The sequence below is a fragment of the Plectropomus leopardus genome, chromosome 9 (genome assembly GCF_008729295.1).
Source record: "Plectropomus leopardus isolate mb chromosome 9, YSFRI_Pleo_2.0, whole genome shotgun sequence".
NCBI classification, from domain to species: Eukaryota; Metazoa; Chordata; class Actinopteri; order Perciformes; family Serranidae; genus Plectropomus; species Plectropomus leopardus.
Window position 1 is genome coordinate 14,426,006 of NC_056471.1, and position 19,598 is coordinate 14,445,603.

The window sequence follows — 19,598 nt, forward strand, 5'->3', positions numbered from 1 at the left end:
GGGGACCCAGTTTATAATGTATGTGTCTTTAAATATTCTTATCATTGTACATGTCTGACATATAGATGAAACTGCATGGAACTTTTGGACTCTGCAAGATGCTGTTTAGTTGGTTTCCCTAGACTGATTTGCGCCAAGCTGCAGTTTGTGAAATCCCAGTGCTAATTTGCCTTTTTCTTGACAGGATGATTTTTTGTGCTTGGCTGCGGAGTCACTGAGGAAGGCCCCACACCAACGCAAAATACATGCAGACAGACTCAGCCACCTGTTGGACCAGTACAACAACAAGGTAAAGACAAATTCAAAGTAACTGAACATGCTTTTTAGCCCTAAATTAACCTCAGTCATGAGTAACATTTCAAATGATTTACGGTGATTCTGAAAGGCATCCCTCTGAATTAATATGCTCTTCAGTGACAAACATTTATAGCTCTTGGTGCGCTTAAATCTAAAATATATGTTATAATGATTTTTTTTCAGACTGGGCATAATCAGTGTTCCCTGAATTCGACCAAACACTGTACCCTAGCCAAGCTTCTGGAAGACATCATGACCTGTGTAGACCACATGGAGTTGAGCTGCACACTGTATGGCAAGAGCTGTTAGGTGTGATCATGTGTGCTATTTAACGTTTATGTGTAATATACATAACTTATTTTTTATTTATTGTAAACCATATTTATTTTCCTACATATCTTATTTTTATACCATTTGTATTTGTACATCAATAAATAATGATACAGTGATTTGTTGTTGAAGTCAGTATTTTTCACTGCTTTATGTTTATAATGTTTTAGGTATCTGCAATGAAATTCAATGAAAGAATAACAGCCGTTTCACACTGAAACCATGGCCATAAGGCTGCTTTTCCTAGACACCAATAATTGACTGGGTTTACAGATTCTCTTACAGTAGGAAATGTAATTAACAATTATGCATTTATGGCCGTTACGTGCCTTCATAATCTTTTTTTAAAAGTACTGATGAACAATTAGGATTATCGTTGATTTAAAGATGAAATCAAGAAAGAGCAACAAGAAGGTGAGATAAAACGTGTAAAATAATTTAATAAATATCCAGGGGATTGATGAAAGTAAACATTTGACATACATTATGATACAAAATAAAACTCACTTATCCTCCGCTACAGAACACCATGAAATTAAATTCTCATACTAGTGCATTAGACTAAGGCGTACAGTATGTATGGTGTATTTCAATAAAACACAAAGGGATCTCACATTTGAATAAAAACATGATTTGCTTATATTAGCAAATGGCACTAACATAAGAGCCGGCTGACATGCATACCCCTATTCTTCTGACCTACAGTAAAAAAACAGAAAATGCACTTTTCAGTTGCATACTTGATGCAGCATGCCCTCCTTTCCTTGTTCCCTCCACATTAGTGTTTATCTTTGATTCTCTCCATGTTAAAGACTTGTTGTATTCAATGGGCAGAAAAACTAGGGCTACAGCACTTACCCAAAGCAGAATCATTTGCTTTAATTTAAAGGGCATTCCCACTTCAATTAGAATTCAATTATAATGTATTAGGGCTGTTTAACAAGTCATGTCTGCACATAGCAGGAAATCAGTCATATAGAAGTTACACCTTAATCAGTGTGGTGTTTATCACCAAACACATCGTGTGTTAAAATCACTCAAGAAATTTTGGATGATATGAATGCAGCTCATAGTTCATGTCTACGACTATTTTCAAAATCTTTCAGACTGTTTCAAAACCAGTGATGTTGTAACTGAATTGTGTTCATGGTGAATTCCCCCCTAATGCTTAAGTTTAGAGAGTTGAATTTAAACATAGGCTGCTGCCACTGAAATGAGCTCCAAAGCAACATCAAAATGTTGGACATCCACAAAGAAGTCTTTCACTATAATACAAATACCAGGACCCCTTGGCCAAGAGGTCTTAATGCTATCATAGGTGCAGCTTCTTCACATTTAAAAACTTACCAGCTTTACAGTGTATTCAGATAATCTTTTTAATAATGTTCAACAATAAATTCTCGACTAACGACTTCTTTTCCTAACATGTAACATGTAACTTGCAGTAAAACGGCGCTCCGCTCTACGCTGGCTTCACTGCAGAAGGGATTCGATCGCAGCGTCTGGCTTTGCAGATCTTTTCCTGTGTGAAGATAAGTGCACGATAAGTGTTATCAGCAACTTCAGAAAGTTTCTTGCATCCTCATTTCTCTGAATAACAGGATATCTTGATAACGGCAAATACCATCATGCTAACACTTCATATTGACATTCTATAAATAGACTGAAATTATAGAGCAGCTAACATCCCAAACAATTAACTCTGCTGTTTACTCGGAGCAGTATGATGTAGTGGAAGTGAAGAACAGATGACACAAGGTCCGAAATGATAAGTTAGACAGTGAGGGTCAAAAATTTTACGAGCAACTTCTGTTGTACATGACCAGCTAAGATTGGCAATTAATTAGCACAGATAAAGATCTAACATGAAAAAAAACAACAGAGAGAAAATGCAAACTGAGCATTACAGATGGACTGAAATCTGATTTTTCAAACCACATTGGCTGGTGGTTTGTGACAGACTTTCACCACATGTTGCAAAGATGTTAATGCATCAAGTGTCTCCAAGACGCATGACCAATCATCACTCTCCCCAAGTATAACTGGGCCAGTGAATGGTCTATAGACATTTACAAGATATTTCCCTGTGATAATGGCAGCATAAGTAACACTGAAATTATACTGAAATCAGCCATCTCTCTGGCTGTGACATGATAAGCAACAGCAAAAAGAAAAAAAAAAATCTGTATGGGTGAGCGAGTGTTGTGCTTGAATGTGCTAACTGTATGTGCTCATATTTTCGGGGAATGGTGACCTGAACCCATCCACCTGAAACCAAAAAATGTGAGAGCAGTTATCTGTGCTCAGGCATTGAATTTTTAAACAAACCCTTTTCTTTACCTTATCACAGAGAGGGGCGCCTCACATTTTAACAGGATGGAAACACTATTGGACAGGCGAACAGACTTAGACACAACACCAGCATGGTTTGTGCAACTTGTCATATTTGTCATAATTAGCACATGAATTTTCAGTTAATGCAAAAAAATGTATTGTGAGGTCACAGTGGCTTCTGAACAACAAATTCTCATCAGTTCATTCTTGAGACCAAGTAAACGTTTGTGCCAAATTGGTTACCCCAAAGTCTTCTTGAGAGATCACAATCATGAGAATGCGACTGACAGCGACTTTTGTTTTGACTATCAAATTCTCATCACTTCTGTCTTGACTCAAAGCGGACATTTGTGCCAAATTTGAATACATTCCCTCAAGGCATTGATTGTGAACTAGTTCATTTTACTCTGTGCAAACTGAACGTGCCTAACACTGGACTTGCTAACACTAAATCCATAATAATTCATTAGGTAGATGATAGTTATTAGCTGGCTTGCTAAAGAAATACAAAAAGTTACAAAACAGCCTCAGGTGCATAACCCAGTCTACCATGTGAACCGGAAAACCAAGATGGATTCAATCAGATTAGATATCTAAGCAACCGAGGCGCATATATGTGGCTAAGTGTTCATGAAAGTGCATTAAACCACATCCACATGAGAGATTTTTAAAATGACAAATGAAAAATATTAAGACTGACAAAAACAACTTGTGTGGAACTATATCAGTAAAGCTCAACAGGATGTGCAGCCTCAGGCCGTTGTGGTCTGTGTCAAAAGTAGATTACCTTCTCCCAGTTTTGGGTCGACCACTTTTGCCGCTTTTAGAGGTTCTGGGTCTTTCCAGTTTCATCATTGACTGCCGCATGCTCTCCTCTGTGTAGGCCAGATACACATGGGACAGATCGACCTCAAATGGCTACAGAGGGCAGGGAGAGAAGAAGAGAAGGTCAAAAGCACACTGTCAAGAAGGGAAAAGATAAAAAATATCAGGAACATCAGTCATTACAACAAAAATAATCTCAGGTAGAAACGAACAAAAATGCAAATAACTTACGTCTTTTTCTTTTTTGTCAGGAGCAGGGGTCTGTTTTCTCATATTGTTGCCAGTGTATGCCACACATTTCTAAAACACATAAGATAAAATACAAAGACACACATCACTGAGAAGTAGTCCTTAACTCAGAATTTGCACCTTTAAAATGATTTTCATCAAATGTGAGTTATTCAAAGTGAACTCACCAGCTGCCATTCTCCAATGTCTTCGTTCCAGTGCACGTAATTCTCTATCATCTCCTGCAGAGAAAAAACATGGAAAAATGTCAAAAACAAGGACAGAAACTGTCACTGATGCAAGCCCCCTCATCCCAGCTGGATGAGCTAATATCATCCAGCTGCAGAGCTGCACTGCAGGTGAAGAGATTTACCATGGTGATGGCAGCACAGGCAGATGCTGCGGCCAGTCACTCCCATCAACTTCACCATACTAATTTGTTGTGTTTTCCCCTTTATCAATGAAGCATGTATGGCTTGTGACAGGGATAGGAAGCACAGGATTGGTTACGGTGCAGCTGACTATAAGACTGTCACTGCCAATAGCAACCTCTACCCACACAGCCAGGCCAGCTGAGGGTGGGGTGTATGCCCTGAGAAGTGAGGGAGGTGGGCCGGGGTAAGAGCGAGGCTAGCCCAGCTTGGACCTATTCCACAACTCAGTCTGCTCCTGGCTGACGTGTAGTTGCAAGAAAGTAGAATGGATGAAATAGGACTCAGACCGGCCCAGCAAAGGGAGATCTGAGACTGTTGTGACCACATGTTTTCAGAGACCTGGCTCCATCATGGCATCTCGGATTGCACTGTTGCACTTTCAGGGTGGACTATGTTCCCGGCCGTCAAAGCACATGACTCTCGTGGGACAAGAGGAGGTGGACTCTATGTCTGCATCAATGATGCTTGGTGTTCAAGCGCAGTCAAAGTTGAAGGACAACACTCCCTGATGTCAAATTTTTAATGTTAAGATGCCGGCCATACAATCTGTCCCAAGAATTAGCCAGTGTTTTTGTTGCTGCTGTTTAAGTTCCTCCTGATTCTGCAGGATGTCTCCCGCAGGTAGTGAGTGTTCTGATGTTTTATTATTCACATTTTAAAAACCTAAAACGCTTGTTAATTGAAGCATATTCTGTGTCACTGTGTACTTTCTCTTCCTCTCGAGGAAAATCCACTTGTGTATGTACAACAGTGTCCAGCATGCTACATTATTTTGTTGGTTTGTGAGGTTGTACGTTATATATGTTGGTACATTAATCTTATAACACATAAATTAATCTATATTGATTGTCAATGGATCAAAAGCTTGTGTTATTATACAAAGAACAGAAAAAACACTTAAATGGAAATTACTGAAAAAAATACTGAAAAGCAGACAAGAGTCCTCGTGCTACAGAAGTAGGTACACAAACACATACACACCTGGTATTCCTGGGGAATAAAGTTGTCTATAATGAGCATCTGAAGCCGCAGTTCACGACTCAGCTGGCGAATGTTCTCCAGGAGGCCCTCAATCTCTCTGTGATGTTCTTGCTGCAGGTCTGCCATCTAATGGACAAAACACAAAGGATCAATCTATTTTGTTCCCCTGATCAATTAAAACTAACTTCAGCTGCGAAGACAGACTAATGACTGATCAGTTTAAGCTCCGATTAAAAAGGCATTTCATGAAATTGTCTATAGGAAATCAGTCTCTTAACAATGTTGGAGAAAATGATCCTATGTGTTGTATGACTGTACGTTCTCTCTGAGTGTTAATCTTTTATGTCATGCTTACCTCTGACTTGGCAGCCATCAGCATGGTCCATACTTTCTTTAGCTTCTTGGTCTTTCCTTGAGCCTCCTCCTGCAGACTAGTGTACTTCTCTTCTATGTCCAGACGTTCTTGCTGTTTTTGGAGGGAGAGGGATCAGTGATTATGCAAAAGCAAGCAAGCTGCTGTCAGAGGCCACGACTGTGAAGAACTTACAAAAGGCTTGAGTCAAAACAATGACTTAATACTAGGGCTGTCAAGCGATCAATTTTTAAAATCGCAATTAATCTCAGAATTTCTATAGTTAATCCTGACTAACTGCATTTTTTTAACAGCATGTTTTCAAATTAATTGTTTTGCATTGCAAAAATTTATTAAGTCCATACGTCCATAGACAAGGTAAAGCGATTCTTGTAATTCACATTGTCTTGATTACGAATCAAACGACAGCAAAAAACTTCATGGGACTAGCATAAAGGGGACACATCTGTAAAGGGGAGACTCATGGGTACCCAAAGAATCCATGTTCATTCAGATATCTTGTTTTTTAGTTTAGACTGACTTTGGAGTGTTATTTAGCTCCCTTACTGAGATGCTAGCATGACATGGTTGGTACCACTGGATTCTGTAGGTCTTCTAGTTTTAAATACTAGTATCATCACTTTAGCTGTAAAACTCAGCCCGCTACAGCCTCTTAAAAACATGAATGTTAGCTAGCGATTAACACGGGTAAGAAAAAATAACACGTGATTTACGGACCTAAAACATTTATGCTGACAGCCCTACATACAATATGTGTGATGTTTGCATCACTTTAATCTGAAGTTCCCTTGGAATTACTCTGAACAGTGCTTCATTACATTACCGCAAAGAAAGAGAGTGAGTGAGTGAGTATGAGCTTCTAACCATATTTTTCCACCACAGTGATGAAATCGATTCAGTGTATATCAGTCTGGGGTTAAAACTGACATCTCATGTTTGTGGTATCTGATGTTGCATTTTACCACCCACTGTGTAGCTGACGATGGGACTACTCTACTTTTGGAAGTGAAATGTTTATGCCCATACCAGCTTATCAGCTTACTTTACTTGGGTCAACTAGTTTATTCTTTTGTTTACTAAAAGCATCTCAGCAAACAAACAAATATAGCATCAAGGATTTCTCTCCAGCATGATCAGTTAAAACTTTCAATTTACTACAATTACAGCACCGTAGTGGTTGAAGTTTTCAATCTGACGTAACTAATGCACACATTCATTCACTACAGCGTGAATGACTCAGTAAGTTCTCGTTAACAGCTGACTCACTTGGTGACATGTTTGGCCGTTGCATTATTATTTTTGTCATCCATCCTTACCTCTTTCTCTTCCAGCTCCCTCCGCAGCTGCTCTGCTCTCCTGCGACGCTCTTCCAGTTCATTGTTGGACTCCTGCAAAAGCTTCTCCTGCTCCTCAGCCTTTGCCAAGAGGTCCACCCCACCCACAATCACCTTCTTCTCTAAGGCTGACAATTTCTCCAGAAGAAGGTGATGCTCTTGTCTGAGGGGACAGAGGTGGATCGGGTATTGATAACTACATCCAATAACATTTAAAGAAGACATTGAGACATTTGGGTTTAACATTGACATTATTTGGGATTTGGGATCATTGGGAATACCAAATAAAAAATATAAAACTAGTTTATCAAAACTACAAATAATTTTCTTTTCTTGGACTCACTGAGCTTTTAGAAGGTCCTTCTCCCTCTTCTCCAGCTCTGCTCTTGCCTTGTTCCTCTCCTCCTCCTCCATATCCAGTTTGGCCTCTAAGGCCTTTCTTTCCTCTTCAATCTTTGCCTGCATCTCCACCATCTTGTCTGGGGAAACCTTCTTCCTCCCTTCAGAGAGATGCACAGGGAACCATAGTGTTTTTAATTGACAGGTTGTTTTAGATGCATCTTCCTATACCAAGACACTAATCTGTGTATGGGCTACATTGATTTAAATGCAAAGTGTTTTTTAATCAGCATTAGTATTATTAATATGTGCTGTTGTAGATAAGGCTGGGCAATATGGAGAAAATCAAATAACATTTTTAACCAAATAACTCAATATCTATATTGTTAAGATACTATTGCCGCTTTCACAAAACATTGACACGAGATCTCTGATAAATAATCATCTGTAATTTGTATTTAATGACTAAGTGGGTAAAGGCAACTAAAAAAACAGCTCGAATGGTCTCATGAGTTCAGAAAACTACACCACTTTACTGAAATGCAGCCTTTAAAACCAAACAAGATAACACTCTAAAAAAAACTGATGTAGAACTGATGTACTATCATTACATTGCCCAGCCCGAGTTGTAGATCATAAATTTGCACTACAGAAGTCAAATTTATGTTATTTTAAGGAAGCTCAGTCCAAGAGTGAATGCCAGTGAGATCCAGTCGCATAAAGATCTGAATTGCTAACGCCCAATATTAATTAATTAATTGTTAGTGTAAGCAAAATTATAACACAAGGGAAACTATAATAGGTACAAGATTCTCTTAATGGCATGGTGGATATGAAGATGGAGAGTGTGAAACACATGGGTGGTAGTCATACACGGACAGGCAGAAAAATGTTAAAGGTGATCGTATGATAAACCTTGGTTATCAAATTAGTCAGAGATAAGCAGCATTTCCACCAAACACTTTTGGTAAAACACACTTAAAACCATATGTAACCCACACGAACATGTACCTAAGCTTAAATCTGTCTTGCATTTTCGCTTCAGTAACTATATGGTAATTGCCGCGTTACAGCTCCATTTAGCTCTGTTTCCTCTTTACCAACAATGTCTGCACCTTGCTGCTCATCCACAGACCAAGGCTGCGCAACATTTTCAGAACAAAACAGAACAGGCCAGAGTGTTATGAGCAGGGGCATAGTGCTGCAGGAGTACACTGGAACCACGCTCTGCCACTGTTTTTTTTTTTCTCCAAATGAGGCGATGTAATATTCATAGTTCCAAATTCATCATCACTGAAGCACAAAGTATTGCCAGGGTTGTCATACTGATATTTAGGGTGTGTTGACTGTGATTGATGCAACTCACGCAATGAGTAACATGCAACAAAACACTCCATCTTAGCTGCTGCCAGTTGCCCTTGAGCAACACAGTGAATTAAATTACTTTTTCTCGGACTATAGCTAATTTTAAACAAGATAAAACAGTCCACTGAGGCCGTGCAAGAGTGGTGATTCTCTATTGACCAATCAATGGAATGCAGCATTTCTAGATCTCCACTTTAGTAATGGATAATTGTGCTAGGGGTCAGAAAACGAGACGGAATGGAACAACGCCTTTTGTTCCATCCACAGCCTTGGAAATGAAAAAATATCCATAATGAGTAACAAACTGAACCGAAGCGGACTGTTTGGTGGAAATGAGGCTTCAGTGAGATAGCTACTGAAGCACATGGTGGCCACCCTGATCATTTGTGTGAGGAGAGACACCATTGCTACAGGACAGTAGAACTATGTACATTCTTACACCAACCTCTTTCTTCTTGAATTAAGAGGTGTAAAGCAAGTCAGACAGGCAGCATTTGCCCCAGGAGGAGGAGAGAGAGAGAGACAAAGAGCAACACATTACAGAGTGATATCGAAAGTCTAATGACTGTACAGTGGAACACCACATATGGGACAGGAAGTGGGAGAAAGAGAAGTTTCAGTAACAATAATATCATAAAAGAAGTGACTACATATGACAAACAAAAACACATAAATCCACAAAATGAAACATGATGTGGACAAAATAAAGCCCGGCTTTATTGTGACGATGAACTGGGGAAATGAAAGAGTCATGCATAACAGGTCCTTAAAGTCAAAACTGTGTTCACCTGTGTCATGCTTGAAAAAACAGCAGAAGAAATTTAACGTCAGATTGTGCCAATTCTTTGTAAGGATCAGTTTAATAGTGCAACAGTCCCATTCAAATTAATGGATCCATCCTAAAACATCCTTTATCAGCACCAGCATACCAGGAACCTTTGCAATAGCTTTCATGTAAAACTATTTTGGGACAATGTGGTCAGTAGCGGTGTGAGGGGTGTGAGCCTGCAGGAGTGGCAAAGACACGGGGAAAGTATAAAGCCCCTTTCACACATGCACTGTATTCCAAAAATGCTCTTGGAATATTCACCCTGGCACTTTGTATACCCAGGACCTTTAACACCTCACGTGTCTGTTAAATAAACATTAACAGAAAAGGTTACAACAAAGTGTATTTACTTTGGCTCAATGAAAGAGTCTTCTCTAAATTCGTTAATCAGCATCGCAATGCAAACAAGTGCATTATGCAAAAAAGACCACACACCTCCTTCTATGTAGGCTGCAAATTAAATTTAAAATGCTTTATCTTTATAATAGAAAATACCTAGTAATTTTAATTTGCATATGGATCTGTATTAAAACACACAATGGCAGATAGCAGGGGTGGGACTAAGTCATTGTTTTGCAAGTCAGAAGGCAGTGGTCTGGGCTGAAGCGCCGACTCAAGCTGATTCAAGCCGAGCGAGTACGTGTATGGAAAAGGGCCGCTGGTGGCCTGCTGTTTAAGGCACTGTCCTCATTTCATGTCCAACCAGGGACCTTTGTTGCAAGTCATTCCTAATCTCTTTCTTTTGTCTCTCTCTATTACTGCCAATTTGAACAAGGCATAAAATGAGCCCCAAAATTATAAATATCAAAAATAATTCCTGAAGGAAAAAAGTACAAATTTTACCTCTGGATCTGAGTCTGTACCAAAAACTCATCACTTCTCCTCTGGCCTGTTTGTCCAAAATAACATTTCACCCAACGTTACTAGAGTCTTTATCTGTGCTGGAAAAAAACATATAATCTTAACAAAAAGTAAAAAAGTGGGCTTTCTGGTGTTAAGTTAAATCAAGTTTTCATGCAGGCCTGCTGTTTTCCAAAATTAATCATGTGCGCCTATCTTCGACATTATGCAATTTCCCTCTATAGGACAAGGATGACAAATTAATCAAGCTGACCGATGAAAAGAGGAAATACAACAAATGACTCAAGCTGTAGATGAGACATCAAGTCATCAGGAAAAAACCCTTAAAAAACCACCTACTCAGCATTTACAAAAGAAATGCCATACTGATCGCACACATCACAGGTTGCTCTCAATTTCAACTTTCATTTTATGCCAAATGTTTACAAATAAAAATAGAAAAACTATTGCAAGCAAATAAGCAACTGAATAGAGAGAAAAAAAACTTTTCAATTCTTTAAGTAAAGCAGTCTGGTCATTGGCAGGCTGTTAGAATCCTCTGTTGTATTTAATCTATGATAAAACTTATAGAGAACATCCCTCATGGGGAGCTACAGGGTGACAGCTACTGGGGATAGTTAAGTGAGGGCAAACCTCCCAACGCACTGCCCGTGGTCCGCAATCAAATCATGGAGATAAACAGCCAATCAGCAGCAAAATCTGCATTCTAGTCATTTAGAAATCCTGTATGCTATGAGAACTGATACACCTATAATCCTTGGTATCATTTTTTTCGCAACTGACTTTCCTCAGGCGGTGATTCCACAATGGCATGAACATAATCTGAATTGGACACACAAGTGAGCAACCTAGCATGGAACACCAAATATACCACCTTACATTATATTTTAAACCAGCAATTTTACTGGTTCCATGTGTGAAAAGGGCTTAAGTTTGTGGGCAGGTGGGCTGGTAGAGCAGAGTGCTGCTCCAACTCACTATTCTGAGGTTTATCCTCAGTGGGCGGTGGCACTGAGGAGGAACAGGCAAATTCTGAGCTATTGCTGCTGCTGCCGCTGTCTGAAAAAGAAGCAGAGGAAGCACCCCTCCCGCAAAAGCCCACAGTGAGAAACAGGTCAAGGCAGAGAGCTGTTGGTCTGCAGAGTTTAAAGAAAAATGTAGGTGCTTTATGTTGGTCCAACAAATCAGGCAGCTGCAGGTTCACCATGCAAATTCCAGATAGAGCAGAGCATACTCACAGAAGCAGAATGATTTGGTTTATAGTAATACTACCGCATTGGGAAGAATACAAATGATAACTGGAAAATGTCATGTAATGTGATGACCTACTTATGCTTTTCATCTGTATTTAACACTTTCCACTAATTAACAGATATGTGCAGAAGGTGAGATATGGGAAACCCCTAAATGAGAACAGTGCTGCATTTAGTGAAGCCAGTTAAAGAGTGGAGCCTTACTTGTGACACAAAAGCAGCTGCAGCTTGATCATTATCTGAGGAACCGAATGCTGACTCATATTATAATTAAAATGCTGACAAGCGATTAAATTAGATATATCCTAATTATGCAGATGTATATCAAACCATTTACAAAATCCACATACTAAACTACTGTATGAACACCCCTTACAGGCATACAAAGATTGCATTAGCAGATTTGCAGTCATTTGCTCTACTGCACACTTACAATTATTTGGGCATCAATCACAAATCCTTACCCCTTCTTCTCCTGCGACCTTCTCCTGCCTCTCCTCCGTCATCATCAGCTTCATCCATCTCTTCTGATCCACTGCCCTCAGAGCCAGAGATCTCTTCACCTAGAATCGCACAAAACATAGAAAAAGACACAAAGTCAGTCTTGAAATAACCCAAAAAGAATGATTATTTGTTACCATTTGGCTCATTACCTTCCACTAGTTTCTTCTTTAGCTCCTCAATCTCTTTCTGAAACTGGCGCAACAGAGCATCCTTAGGATCTTCATTGATCCTGGCTTTGTTTTTGATGTTTTTAGCCCTGTTAGCGTAGCGCAGGGTGCTGATGGTCTCATCGTAGTTATAGTCTGCAGGGCCTATATTTGCACACTGGTGGAAAGAAGCAGGTCATTTAAAAAGTGAAGCAAAAATGATTATGTCAGAGTCAAGTATAGCAAAATGCTCAGAATTTACTGATGAACAAAAAATGATAATTAAATTTACACATATATTGCATTCTAAAATGAAGCTTTTGTTACTTAGAAGCATGGTTCGAATTCCAGAGCGAATTAGGGGGTTTGACCCCCCAGCTAGAAGTTGGACTGTACCAAAAGAAGTAAAAACAACTGGTTGAGGAGTGAAACTTTTGTGTATGAAGGCAGGCAGACAAAGTGACACACAGGCATGTTTATATCTATCATACCATGTATTTCCCTTATTCATTACAGGAGGAATCTTGTAAAGCTATTTCAGACAACCTTAAAATGGACCGATCCATTTGTTAACCTAAACATAAATGACCTAAACAACCTTGTTTGTTTCATTGTCTGCCTGCCTTAATCCCATCATTGCAGTGGCTCCTGTCCTCATTAAAGTCTATGCTCACGTGCATTGTGCAGGAGACGCTGTACATGAATAAAAGCAGCTAGCTATATGGCTAGACTAATACATTTTACTTTCTTGCCTTTACTTTAAAATCATTTTGAATGCTGAATCATTAGCCTTGATAATAATTAGACAACAACAACAATACACAGACAACCCAAAAATCAAACTGTCAGCAGTTTTTTTCATCGTACAAAATGGAAAATAATAGACTTTGATAAATTTATATTCTACAGGATTCCATATGTTTCTCACTTCTGAATTAATGGAATAGACAGGAGTCTAGTTTACCATTTTGAGCCTTTTGACTGAGTCCTACCTTAAGGTATACTATTTTCAAAGTAAGAAAACAGCTGAAAATCTAGATTATTGGTTGGTCTATGTCTTTAATGTAAGTAAGACACAGGCCTAGATGCTGTATGATAGCAACCTATCTGCTGTCCTCTTTGGCATGTTGACAGTGTCTTTGGTTCTGGTACAGAATTGTGTGAGGCTGTGATTGAGCTTAAATGATGGTACTGTGCACTTTATTTAATTTCTCATTATCTTCAGACTGCAGACATTATACTGTAAGGATTGTAAAACTTAAATTTACTTAAACACACTCCTGTGCTGTAATGGGTTCTCTTTATGGCCTGGAGTAAAAATTAACCCCCCTTTTTGTTTTTTAAAAGAGTTTGTTGTGCAGCTCCTTTGCAGGTTTCAAACTTTTACTCTACCATCATGGTCTTGGAGTTTCCTCCAAGTGAATCCTGCAGCAGCCGGGTTAGTTTAGAGTTCCTGTAGGGCACGTGTGTGCTCTTGCCGTCCACCAAGGCAGAGATGACGTTACCCAGTGTGGAGAGAGAGAGATTGATCTTTGTTGCTTCCTTTAAACGCTGACCTGTGGCCCCAGTCTTGCCCTGTCTCTCCGAGCCCTGTAGGGGTAAAGTGGTAAATTTACCGGCCGTGATCAGATGGGTGGTAAGCAATAAGGCATACGTCCTAGAAACATCTGTATGATCTCATTTTCTAAGAAATAGCTTACTTTTACTCAGAAATTTCTAACCACAGATACATACTGCAAGATCAACCAGATGAAGCTTTCCCATGCGCACATGCTGGTTTCCATCCACACCCTTCTCGCTGCACTCGATGGTGATGGTGAAGATAGCGTGAGAGCGGGAGCTGTGCTCATTCATGTTTGTGGCACCAACAGACCCTAAACACAGTGATATATCATATGATCAGACAACATGGCTCATTTGATTAAGTAACATACGTCTAAATTTTAAAATCTAAGCTGAAATCAGATATCTTTGAATGATTATCGCTGGACTTTTCTGATTACTAACAGCATGTCAAGTAGGACTGGCACAATATCAGATTCTCAGCACGATTATTGCTGCTGAAAGAGTTCGCAGAAATGATGTTATTGATCAAATACAGATAAATTTTTACCTTTGTTTACTATGTGTTTCAATTCTTTTTTTGGCAAAGGAATTACACTCAAAATATGACTGTAGGGATGTGGAGAGAGACTGGAACCATACCTTTACAAAAGTGTACATAAAGAGTAATTACACTATATGGAGAGTGAAAGGGCAACCAGATGGTGCTGGAGGAGGGAGAAGCCAAAATGTAAAGAAACAGAAAAGACTGAAGAGCCGCATGATAATTTATACAATATTATCGTATGTGTATTATTTTTTTTTATTTTTTTTGGGGGACATTTTTCCCTTTACTTTTGTAGGACAGTTTGAGAGAGATAGGAAAAGTGGGACAGAGAAGGGGGAACAACACGGAGCAAGGGGCCACAAGCCGTATTCAAACCCATATGTGTATTTTTAACATGATATAAACATTTAATTTTTAAATATCACGATTATCATCAAATCTGGTTATTGTAACACCCCTAAAGTAAAGCATGCACAAATAGTCTTTGCACATAAGAGCATTTCTTGATACTTGACACATTCGTGTTTTAAATAAAGAAATAATTTACTTTTATTTACATCATCTAACTAAATCCACGCAATTCTGTACATAATGCTAGACTAAATGATTGCTTTAGCCTCTTTAATGTTCGTCTATATTTCCATATCTTGCAGGCACAAAGCCTCTTCTTGTCTGAGATGTGGTTTTACCACAAATCTCTAAGCAGATCTCAGTAAAAAAAAAAAAAGCGGAATGATTGACTTTGTGGGCATCTCTTTCCATCGTCATGGTGCCAGTTACTCTGCTTACGGTTTTTGTGTCCCAGCGTCATAATCCTGTCCATATCGTCTGCATTGTTCACGACATAGCCGGAGAGGTCTTTGATATACACGCCAACATCAGGTCTTTCTTTAACCTATGATGAAAAAAAAAGGACCTTAGTCATGGAAAACTGAATGCTGTCACCATCAAACAGTTAATGAAAACAAATCTATTCAGCGTGACTATAGTGCCCTTTAAGACAGTTTTGATGTGAGTCACTAAACTTGATGTTGTAGTACCGATTTTAAATATCGTCTTACCTCTAGTCTCTGCATCTGGTCCTTGCCCAACAAGTCTCGCACTTCTTCATTGTAAATCTCCAGGTACGAAACACGAACCAAAAACCTGTGGAAGATAAATGTGTATTCAAATACACATTACTGCTGAAATGCAAGGCTGTATATGGCAAAACAACCCCTTTTAAAACATCTTTCACTCATTAGAAATGTGCGTATTGAGAAGTACTCTGTTTACAAGATAATAAGCCCAAATCAGAAAAAAATGCATCCCATAAGTAGTCTAATCTCAATAAATATCTGAAATGAGTCCTTTTAAAGGGCTGGACTAAACTTTCATAATCAGTTTTAACAGCTGAAATGTGTTCTTTAAACGCTTCGTCCAAATGTTTAACATTTTCTAAATATGCATGAGCTCCCTCACATGAGTAATATTAGAAATGCACAAGTCTCTCGTCTATATTACTTGCTATTTACAAGTTTGTCTTCCTCAAAAATACAAATATGAATAAATAAACAAACAAATAAATAAATAAAATAACATCTTTGACTTGGCAACATTCTTACTTACAAGGGGCTAAATAAATGTTAGCCTTTAATTCAGTATAACTTGTAACAATAAATTCAGATGAAACTTTCGCTTCAGTACAAAACAAAGTTCACAGATTACTGTTAACAGTATCAAGCTCTGCAAAGATTACTTTTTTATTCAAAAACATCTTGTTGTGAAGAATGCATACTAGAGTTTTCAATTTATTTGGCGCTGATGTACACACTTGGAGTCATCAGTTGGATTAATAATGTGCATAGGCAAAATAATTCTAGGGGGACTTTACTGAGTACTTACTAACTAATTGCTCTTACCTTGTGTCACCCTCTGCCTTGGCAATGTGACCAAAAATATGAGCAAAGGAGTTTGGGATTATCCCTCTAAGTTCTGGCACTGCTCTCACGCCTTCCATGGTGAATGTTTTTCCTGTGCCAGTTTGCCCATATGCAAAAATGGTGCCTGAAATGGACAGCAGAGCATAAAATCAGAGCCAGTATAAAATATGTAAAAATTAAAAATGAAATTTAATTATTATGTTATATGATGGTTTAAATGAGTTTATATATTGAAATGTACTCAACTGTTGATGCAGGCATTACATTAATATAGAACATTATACAGCAATGGTTTATTAATAAGGAGAAAAGCTCATGTCACATTATTTTACCATTGTAACCCTCTAACACTGAGTCAATGATGGGGCGGGCAGTGAGGTTGTAGACATCCAGCTGTTTGCTGTCTGGTCCAAACACAGTGTCAAACGTGAAGGTCTTAGGAGGCTCATGGGGAGTCTCCAGTTTATTAACTGTTATGGTCCCACGGATCTCGTCCACCATGACAGCCTGTTTGTGGCTCATCATCTTCTCTTTCTGGTTGAGGGGACGACATCTCACAACCACCTTGACATTATCATTGACCTCCGGCTTGTCAGGTTTCTCAAGCTTATTGCTCTGGGGAAAAAAAGGACCACAATGAGAGACAGTTGTGCCATGGGACAGTGATACTCAACTTACTGCCTGCAGGTCAAATCTGGCCCCCAACCATTTTATAATTCACAATGGAAAATAAAATGATTCACACTGGAAATTGTTTTTGTACTTTCAATACACAAAAAGTGCAAGAGTGCATAAAACAATATTAAAATTGAGCTTTTTTGTTTTTAATCAAAAACAGTGCCAGTAGATAACCCCACCCTAACCCTTTGACTGCTAGCTAGGAACCTAATGTCCTTTAATCTTAGATATGTACTATAATCCTTGAAACGTCCAAAAATCCAGGTAATGTCCTAAAAAACCAGAAAGGTCCTACAATCCTATCAACATCCTTAAATCCTAGAAATGCCCTAAAATCCCAGAAACATTGTAAAATCCTCGAAATGTCCTTTAATCCTAAAATCCTTAAAATGTCCTAAAATCCTAGAAACGTAGAAACATGTACAGTATGGGGCTGCTGCGAATGGGCCTTGGGCCCCTGTCATTTTGCAAAAGTGGCCCCCAAGCAAAGTAAGTTGAGTGTCCCTGCCTTAGGATGAGGTGTATTTTGCAGAATGTGGGACCTTGAAACTATTATGTTGTGACAATGAATTAATTAGCAAACCTACAATTTCAGATAACCAAAATGGACACGGAGGTATAGCTAGCAAACTATTTAAGTAAAAAATGCAATGTGCGGCTCGTGACTCAGTCAATATGAAGCTAAGTGAGCTAACGTTAGTCGCGTGAACGTTATCTGTTTTGCTGTTTGCCGGGATGCTAGGCAGGCAAACGCTAACGATATTAACATTCACGTTAGCTAACTAACGGTCAAACGTTAGCTGGCAACCACAGCAGATTAAACATTAAACAGCGGAAAAACATTACACGTAAAAACCCTCATATTGCTGACAAGCCATGTTAATTGATTCGTGCTGACTGGCAAAACCCAACGTTGGGAAGTACAGTGCACCATTTCCTTGTATCCTACTGTAAGCTAACGATGCTAACCGGTTAGCATCACATCAGTGAGGTTGGAGGAAGGGAGGAACCCCTTTGCAAAGCAAAACAAAAAATGCAAACAATAATGTCGACTTACCGGCATAGTGGGAATGCAAAAGGGTTATTATATTATGTGTATAACGACAATATATTGTTTGTAAGGCTTTGTTCATTTGACTCTAGGTTATCCGAAGAATTTAAATGCCAGCGCAGTGCCCATTTCATCAAAGGCTCACATCCGATAGCTTGTTGTCAGTCTCTGTCAGACTGCGCATGCGTGACAGGGGAGGGTGGAGGAGGGGGGTCTTCAGTTTGTTGGTTACAGTCATAGACTATATAAACTGTACTGTATCTTTATTTAGAGTCTATGGTTACAGTATCTGATGCACTGTATACTGCATCACTGTGTTTATATATTTGATTCACAGGGGGGACACACACTGGCAAAGGTGGGAACACATTTACGGGACTAACTATTAACTGTAGGTGATTTACTGCAATGCAATGGAAAAAGTACAGAGGTGCAAAAGTGCAAAAGTTAAAATTATTTGCTGGGCCCCATGATTACTCTTATTGCTGTGCATTGTATGACATTAGAATACTGCAGTGTTAGTTTGATTACATACAAATTCATTTTGACACATACTCAAGGTGCGAAATAGGTAAATACTTAAAGTTCCCATTTTGTAATAAGTCACATTTCTATGTATTTTTTTATCATTATAAAGCAGGTACAATTGCCCTAGAAATACTGTGAAAGTATCAAATCCCCTCAAACCACAGGGAAATGCACACGGTCCATTTTACCCAATCTTTATCTCTAAGTCATCAGGATATCCATTAAGTTGTAATATCACAAGTATACTGTATAAAAGGTAGAAACAGCTGCTACAGTGACGTTACAATCATTTCCCAGCTGCAATGATGAAGCAAAGAGGTCAAGAGCACAAATGCGCAATACCCAGAAACACTGACCAGTTACAGCAGGCTTGACTTTTTCTGGGAGGGGGCTGAGAGAAACAGGAGCTGAAACTGAATGTATCAGACAGAGGGTGAAAACAGGTAGATTCAAGCATAAAGTGTGGGTAAATAATGTGATTTTTTGAACATTTAAGCATGGAAACATGTTCTGATAGAAATCCAAAATAAAAGTATGACCTTGAAAATGACAATAAAGCAGAAACTTCAAAGGCTTGAAACTATATTTTGACAAAGGCTGATAAATAAGCAGATAATAAATTTGGTCTGGCCAATATTAGGTTATTGCAAATATATTGAAATAGTATATATGTCAGCCAATGAGAAAAATCAAATTACACAAAAGACAACCCCAAGAAAATCTTGTTCTTATTTAGTGGTAAGAATGTTTGAGGTTAGAAGTGCTTTACATGAATGAAGACATAAAATGACTGGGGAAAAAAAAAACATTTTTCAACTGTAATATGTCTTATTCAGTAAAAACTCTTTCATAACCAAATGGAAGGGATCATTATAA

General features: G+C 38.7%; 1 protein-coding gene across 2 annotated transcripts; it reads right to left on the bottom strand.

Moving 5' to 3' along the window:
* Window positions 1-1,042: 1,042 nt before the first annotated feature.
* On the bottom strand, window positions 1,043-18,355 carry kif3a (kinesin family member 3A). 2 transcript variants are annotated; one of them, XM_042493207.1, is made up of 18 exons: window positions 18,201-18,355; window positions 16,798-17,080; window positions 16,445-16,589; window positions 15,605-15,689; window positions 15,333-15,438; window positions 14,168-14,307; window positions 13,826-14,023; window positions 12,437-12,611; window positions 12,248-12,346; window positions 9,286-9,294; window positions 7,480-7,636; window positions 7,119-7,299; window positions 5,785-5,895; window positions 5,430-5,555; window positions 4,203-4,256; window positions 4,018-4,086; window positions 3,749-3,879; window positions 1,043-2,149 (listed from the first exon to the last, which is right to left on the bottom strand). In XM_042493207.1, exons 1-18 carry the CDS (start codon window positions 18,204-18,206, stop codon window positions 2,101-2,103), a joined length of 2,124 nt encoding a protein of 707 aa, XP_042349141.1. In that variant the 5' UTR covers window positions 18,207-18,355; the 3' UTR covers window positions 1,043-2,100. The 2 variants fall into 2 exon arrangements, with proteins under 2 accessions (XP_042349141.1, XP_042349142.1); XM_042493208.1 differs by lacking the exon at window positions 9,286-9,294.
* Between the last annotated feature and the right edge of the window lie 1,243 nt (window positions 18,356-19,598).

Excerpts from the sequence above, each read along its gene's own strand:
- kif3a (XM_042493207.1), bottom strand. Across the intron at positions 14,024-14,167 it reads TTCATCTGGTTGATCTTGCA|GGCTCGGAGAGACAGGGCAA; the intron begins GTATGTATCTGT and ends TTACCCCTACAG. Across the intron at positions 12,347-12,436 it reads AAAGAAGAAACTAGTGGAAG|GTGAAGAGATCTCTGGCTCT; the intron begins GTAATGAGCCAA and ends GTGCGATTCTAG.